This window comes from Oncorhynchus kisutch, unplaced genomic scaffold, assembly GCF_002021735.2.
Source record: "Oncorhynchus kisutch isolate 150728-3 unplaced genomic scaffold, Okis_V2 scaffold812, whole genome shotgun sequence".
In the NCBI taxonomy this organism is placed as follows: Eukaryota; Metazoa; Chordata; class Actinopteri; order Salmoniformes; family Salmonidae; genus Oncorhynchus; species Oncorhynchus kisutch.
In genome coordinates this window covers 140828-148358 of record NW_022262757.1, presented here as the reverse complement: position 1 = coordinate 148358, position 7531 = coordinate 140828, and the positions used below count along the sequence as shown (strand labels likewise).

Here is a 7531-nt window from a genome sequence, read left to right as displayed (position 1 = left end):
TCTTTTCCACAATGTGGATTGACTTGATATTGGGTTAGCCTGCTAACACATTCAACGGCGTTGCTTCCATTTCCATTTTTTTATTTTAAAAAAAATAAAAAATAATTTATTATCTTCAATACCATTCATTCTTTACAACTCATAATTCTCATACATACTCAAATACATTTCCAAATGATACTGAATTTAAATTACCCAAAACCTTTCGGCTAACCCAACATGTACCTGTTACCTTCCAATCTCTTTAATATCGTCTACCATGTGAATGACAACTGTCGGTCACTTCCACCGTAAAACACCTCCCAATCCAATCCGGTGTCTTTTTTTGAAAACAATGCCCATATTTGGTGTGAGCAGGTGAACGCGAAGGCGGAGGATGAGGCGCGGTTGGGGAGAAAAGGAGGTATATAGTCTCCTGCTGAAATGTGGATGCTACACTTCATTGAAGACATCATTCCCGGATTCTTGAAGAGAAAGCATCCTAACTGACAGGTAATCAAACGCCACTATCCCGACGTTTGAGAAAGCCAATCTGAAATGTCGAGTTGTATCGCTAAATGTGTTCTAGCTATGGATAAATCACTTGATTTGAAATACAGCTTTGCTGGGATTTGTCTGTGAATACGTGTTTGAGCTGTTGGGATCGGAGCCATATATTGAGAAAATAAGTGACTGATTGGAATTCTTTGCCTTGTTACAAATGATTGTATTTGGTTCAATTCCACTGTTTTTCCAAGGTCTGCTAGTAGACTAGTTCTCTTTATTAAATCACTGGTTAAACATTTTAACAAAATTGTTACGAATTACAGCAGACTATGGTCCTATGTCTACACTTGTGAGGACTTCCAATTTGTCTAATTTATACTGTAGTAATTGGTGGTCTGTATTGACGATATACCCTGCACCAGAAAATGGTATGGCTTTGTTCTTGATTTTTAGGCCTTGATTCATTAATCCTCATTTGTTTTTTTTCCAGAATGGCTGAAGACGATATTGCTGCACTGGTGGTTGACAATGGTTCAGGCATGTGCAAGGCTGGTTTTGCAGGGGATGATGCTCCCCGTGCTGTCTTCCCCTCCATTGTTGGAAGACCCAGACATCAGGTTGGAACCATACTGGGCTCTTGGATATCAGCTTCACTTAATATAGGCTATACTTTTATACACAAATTATATGTGGACACTCCTTCAAATTAGTGGATTTGGCTGTTTCATCCACATGTCAGTAGATGGGCCTTACTGAAAAGCTCTGGCTTTCAACGTGGCACTGTCCTAGAATGCCACCTTTCCAATTTGCTCAACATCAGTGCTTGACTTCACTAATGTTCTTGTGGCTGAATGGAAGCAATTCCCCACAGCATTGTTCAAACATCTAGTGGAAAGCCTTCTCAGAAGAGTGGAGGCTATTATAGCAGCAAAGGAGGGGACCAACTCCATATTAATACCCATGATTTTGGAATGTAGATGTTTGAGCATGTGTCCACTTAGAGAACATTACTGTATCTCTCTATTTGACTTTGGGATAGAGTTTGAAGAGGCTATATTGAACACTTCCTTCTGGGGGTGCTCTTGAGCCAACAACTTCTGTAGTGTAACTTGAGTTTATGCGTAGTGCAGGGGCAAAGTGTAACGTAATGTCTCTTTCCCCAGGGTGTGATGGTGGGCATGGGACAGAAGGACAGCTACGTGGGAGATGAGGCCCAGAGCAAGAGGGGCATCCTGACTCTGAAGTACCCCATCGAGCACGGCATTGTTACCAACTGGGACGACATGGAGAAGATCTGGCATCACACTTTCTACAATGAGCTGCGTGTGGCCCCCGAAGAGCATCCCGTCCTGCTCACAGAGGCCCCACTCAACCCCAAAGCCAACAGGGAGAAGATGACCCAGGTAAGTGGGGGCATTAGTGTTTCTTACAAATAAACACTGTGGCAGTAGTAAATAAACCCAGCCATTTTATTTACATGGACTCCTCATCCACTAGCAGAATGTAGAGCAGTTTCACATCAGGGTTACTCTGTTCACCTCTGTTTCACCTGTTCACCTCACAGTCCTAATTCCCACCACCTATTCTTCTACCAGATCATGTTTGAGACCTTCAACAGCCCAGCCATGTATGTAGGTATCCAGGCCGTGCTTTCTTTGTACGCATCTGGCCGCACCACAGGAATCGTGATGGATTCCGGGGATGGCGTTAGCCACACTGTGCCCATCTACGAGGGCTACGCTCTTCCCCACGCCATCCTGCGTCTGGACCTGGCCGGACGCGACCTCACGGACTACCTGATGAAGATCCTGACTGAGCGTGGCTACAGCTTCACCACCACGGCCGAGAGGGAGATTGTGCGCGACATCAAGGAGAAGCTGGCCTACGTGGCGCTGGACTTTGAGCAGGAGATGAAGACCTCTGCCTCCAGTTCCTCTCTGGAGAAGAGCTACGAGCTGCCTGATGGACAGGTCATCACTATCGGCAACGAGCGCTTCCGGTGCCCTGAGACCATGTTCCAGCCGTCCTTCATTGGTGAGATGTTTCTGTCTTCAAAGAGGAACTTCAGCTGAAAATGTCTTTGTTAAAAACCCATTTTTCTATTGTTGGCGACTATAGTAATTCTCGTCCTGAAAATGATGTTTCCTCTTGGTAGAGGTCACACAAGATGCACCCTCAGTTATGTATTGATATGACTATTCATAAACACCCAACTTTCTGGCTTTTTTAAAATTGATTTTTTTATAAATCAGCGGACAAAGGTTCCATTTGGCCACTGGAGTCGCTCTTTAATACAGGTACAAATGTTCTTGTCTCGACAATGTTACTCAGCTTAGTGACAGTCATTCACCACTATACAATCCTCTGGAGCTCTGAGGTTCTTGCCAGTTGCGTGTTCACTGACCTCATTAAAAGAGCCACACTTGTAGGCCTGTTAATATCTGTTCCTGGGGCTGCCATTGACATGTACATGCTTGCTTTTGTAGGAATGGAAAGCGCTGGAGTGCACGAGACCACCTACAACTCTATCATGAAGTGTGATGTGGACATCAGGAAAGACCTGTATGCCAACACTGTTCTCTCAGGTGGAACCACCATGTTCCCTGGCATCGCTGATAGAATGCAGAAGGAGATCAGTGGCTTGGCACCTCCTACTATGAAGATTAAGGTGGGCATTCATGTGTAATTCTGACTTAGCCCATGGGCATTCATACTTTCATCAGACATCTAATTTATGACTGTATTCTGTACTAAAACAACTTTAGATCTCCCTGTTTAACTAATGAATACGTTCAAATCACTTGTTGCCAGATCATCGCCCCTCCCGAGCGTAAATACTCTGTGTGGATTGGCGGTTCCATCCTGGCCTCTCTCTCCACCTTCCAACAGATGTGGATTTCCAAGCAGGAATACGAGGAATCCGGCCCGTCTATCGTCCACCGCAAATGTTTCTAAAGCCTTGACTCTTAACAGACTCCCTGAAAGGAGTAACACTGAGGTTATTTCAGATGGCTCTCCTGGCCAGAAGCCAACACCTTGCCCCTATCCCCTAAGCATTTGTGTGGCTCTAAAATGATCAGATGAGTAGCAGTGACTTCCACCTATCCTAACCGGTAGAGATAAAGCCATATTGTTTCAGTTCTACATGGTGTCCTGGGGGGGAGTGACAGGGTGGTTTCTGGGTAGGCTCAGTGTTAGGGTTGTGACATTCTGCCTTGTGTTGTATTTGTTACTATTAGTCTTGTATGTAACATCTGCTACTGGGCCATTGAATAAATGTTCACTGTAATGTGATACTCTGTGTATTCTATTTGCAACATTAAGTCTTGTCTTATGTTTAGAATGTATTTGTCACTTTTTATAAATTTACTGATCATTTCAGGGAATGATGTTATTTGGGAACAAAGTGGTTTGAGATTCTGGCCTTGTCCACTGATTGGCACTCTTGTCTCTACTGGACCGTGAAATGTTTGAGTGTTTCTTGTCATGGCAGATCCGATGCCTTAATGTATCTGTCATTGGCTGGAACCCACTGCAGGTTAGAAATCAAATGGGTGTCAAACGGTTTGTTATATTGTTTCTCTTTGTGACTCTCACGTTTACAGCGTCATCTCTCAGATCTTTGGGATGTGCTGACCAGATTACATCCTTTCATTTCAGTATAGATGACGGCAAGGAGAAGCTACTTCTATAATGTCCATTAAAAGCCCACTGTCTTTGACAGGAGTACATGCTAATGAACGGAAGTAGCTGTTCTAATCACATCGGTGATGACGTGAACATAAGAGGACAGCTAATTTGATATCGGGGGGTCTTGTCATGAAAAGCTTTGCAGGTGTGTGTTCTACACCAGTGCTAAAACACCTGATGACAGTAATTAAATCCCAGACTGAAGCAGGTGAGTTTACAAAAGAGCTCGCTAGACCCGAAGTCTGTTTTGGTATAGGTAACGCTGGTCAACTGGGTGGGACTTCATACGGCAGGCACATTTCACTCGTTGCCAGGTACACTGATTCTTTTCAGTATTTATCTAGACCTGGGGCACCAGATGAGTGCAATTTAATGATCCTATCGACCAGCGCTAGGGTTAGTCCTGGAAGTTGCACCAGACTCCAGGCCTGCAGTTGGAGATCTCGGATTTACATGATGTCCACTAGATGGCAGTGCTGTCTTCACATGCCCTACACTGGTAGTGAAGACGGTGCTGACTGAGTATGGGAGAACCTCAGTGGTTTAATTTAAACCCTTAGGGATCTTAGTCTGTTTTTTTGGTGGCTGCATGTACCTAGAACTGATACTGTATAGCCCTCATATTCATATCTGGACTGGAAGCCAGTTCCACATTTTTCATTGTTCCCCTCTAATCAGGTATTGATTTAGACCTGTGGTGCCATTAATGATTAGGTAGTACAGAACCAGCAGTAGTCCAGACCTCCAGTGTATGAGCAGTACTCCAGACCTCCAGTGTATTTCTCCTTCTCCCAAATCCAGTCAGCTGATGTTCTGAAAGAGCTGCAAAATCTGGCCCTACAAATCAGCCGGGCTAGACAATCTGGACCCTTTCTAAAATTATCTGCCGAAATTGTTGCCACCCCTATTACTAGCCTGCTCAACCTCTTTTGTGTCGTCTGAGATTCCCAAAGATTGGAAAGCAGCTGCGGTCATCCCCCTCTTCAAAGGGGGGGGACTCTTGACCCAAACTGCTACAGACCTATATCTATCCTACACTGCCTTTCTAAGATCTTCGAAAGCCAAGTCAACAAACAGATTACCGACCATTTCGAATCTCACCATACCCTCTCTGCTATGCAATCTGGTTTCAGAGCTGGTCATGGGTGCACATCAGCCATGCTCTAGGTCCTAAACGATATCTTAACTGCCATCGATAAGAAACATTACTGTGCAGCCATATTCAATGATCTGGCCAAGGCTTTCGACTCTGTCAATCACCACATCCTCATCGGCAGACTCGACAGCCTTGGTTTCTCAAATGATTGCCTCACCTGGTTCACCAACTACTTCTCTGATAGAGTTCAGTGTGTCAAATCGGAGGGTCTTCTATCCGGACCTCTGGCAGTCTCTATGGGGGTGCCACAGGGTTCAATTCTTGGACGGACTCTCTTCTCTGTATATATCAATGATGTCGCTCTTGCTGCTGGTGAGTCTCTGATCCACCTCTACACAGATGACACCATTCTGTATACTTTTGGCCCTTCTTTGGACACTGTGTTAACAACCCTCCAGGCAAGCTTCAATGCCATACAACTCTCCTTCCGTGGCCTCCAATTGCTCTTAAATACAAGTAAAACGAAATGCATGCTCTTCAACCGATCGCTGCCTGCACCTGCCCGCCAGTCCAACATCACTACTCTGGACGGCTCTGACTTAGAATACGTGGACAACTACAAATACCTAGGTGTCTGGTTAGACTGTAAACTATCCTTCCAGACCCACATCAAACATCTCCAATCCAAAGTTAAATCTAGAATTGGCTTCCTATCTCGCAACAAAGCATCCTTCACTCATGCTGCCAAACATACCCTTGTAAAACTGACCATCCTACCAATCCTCGACTTCGGCGATGCATTTACAAAATAGCCTCCAATACCCTACTCCAAAAATTGGATGCAGTCTATCACAGTGCCATCCGTTTTGTCACCAAAGCCCCATATACTGTGGGGCAAAAAAGTATTTAGTCAGCCACCAATTGTGCAAGTTCTCCCACTTAAAAAGATGAGAGAGGCCTGTAATTTTCATCATAGGTACACTTCAACTATGACAGGCAAAATTAGAAAACAAATCCAGAAAATCACATTGTAGGATTTTTTATTGATTTATTTGCAGATTATGGTGGAAAATAAGTATTTGGTCACCTACAAACAGGCAAGATTTATGGCTCTCACAGACCTGTAACTTCTTTAAGAGGCTCCTCTATCCTCCACTCGTTACCTGAATTAATGGCGCCTGTTTGAACTTGTTATCAGTATAAAAGACACCTGTCCACAACCTCAAACAGTCAGACTACAAACTTCACCATGGCCAAGACCAAAGAGCTGTCAAAGAACACCAGAAACAAAATTGTAGACCTGCACCAGGCTGGGAAAACTGAATCTCCAATAGGTAAGCAGCTTGGTTTGAAGAAATCAACTGTGGGAGCAATTATTAGGAAATGGAAGACATACAAGACCACTGATAATCTCCGTTGATCTGGGGCTCCACGCAAGATCTCACCCCGTGGGGTCAAAATGATCACAAGAACAGTGAGCAAAAATCCCTGAACCACACGGAGGGACCTAGTGAATGACCTGCAGAGAGCTGGGACCAAAGTAACAAAGCCTACCATCAGTAACACACTACGTCGCCAGGGACTCAAATCCTGCAGCGCCAGATGTGTCCCCCTGCTTAAGCCAGTACATGTCCAGGCCCGTCTGAAGTTTGCTAGAGAGCATTTGGATGATCCAGAAGAAGATTGGGGGAATGTCATATGGTCAGATGAAACCAAAATAGAACTTTTTGGTAAAAACTCAACTCGTCGTGTTTGGAGGACAAAGAATGCTGAGTTGCATCCAAAGAACACCATACCTACTGTAAGGGTTTTCCTCCTCTTTGTCTGAAGAGGAGGTGTAGCAAGGATCGGACCAAGATGCAGCGTGGTAAGTGTTCATGGTTTTTAATATGAAAAACTCAACATGAACACAAATACAAAACAATAAACGTGAACAAAACCGAAACAGTACCGTGTGGCGAACAAACACAGACACGGAAGCAATCACCTACAAAACAACAGTGAAACCCAGGCTACCTAACTATGATTCTCAATCAGAGACAACTAACAACACCTGCCTCTGATTGAGAACCATACTAGGCCGAACACAGAAAACCAACCTAGAAACACAAAACATAGAATGCCCACCCAACTCACATCCTGACCAACTAAAACAAACAAATAACACAAGAACTAGGGTCAGAACGTGACAGTACCCCCCCACCCCCAAGGTGCGGACTCCGGCCGCAAAACCTGAACCTATAGGGGAGGTTCTGGGTG

The 7531-nt window shown here is 44.5% G+C and overlaps 1 protein-coding gene across 1 annotated transcript; it reads left to right on the top strand.

Annotated features, from left to right (window-relative positions):
- Positions 1 to 364: 364 nt before the first annotated feature.
- Positions 365 to 3780, top strand: LOC116362203 (actin, non-muscle 6.2). Its single transcript, XM_031816521.1, has 6 exons — positions 365 to 492; positions 977 to 1103; positions 1650 to 1889; positions 2082 to 2520; positions 2973 to 3154; positions 3298 to 3780. The coding sequence occupies exons 2-6, from the start codon at positions 978 to 980 to the stop codon at positions 3439 to 3441; spliced, it is 1131 nt and encodes a 376-aa protein (XP_031672381.1). The 5' UTR covers positions 365 to 492; position 977; the 3' UTR covers positions 3442 to 3780.
- Positions 3781 to 7531: the final 3751 nt, after the last annotated feature.

Coding starts and splice junctions, on each gene's coding strand:
- LOC116362203 (XM_031816521.1), top strand. CDS start 978: ATGGCTGAAGACGATATTGCTGCACTGGTGGTTGACAATGGTTCAGGC. Junction 1,890..2,081: donor ACAGGGAGAAGATGACCCAG/GTAAGTGGGGGC, acceptor TTCTTCTACCAG/ATCATGTTTGAGACCTTCAA. Junction 2,521..2,972: donor GTTCCAGCCGTCCTTCATTG/GTGAGATGTTTC, acceptor TTGCTTTTGTAG/GAATGGAAAGCGCTGGAGTG.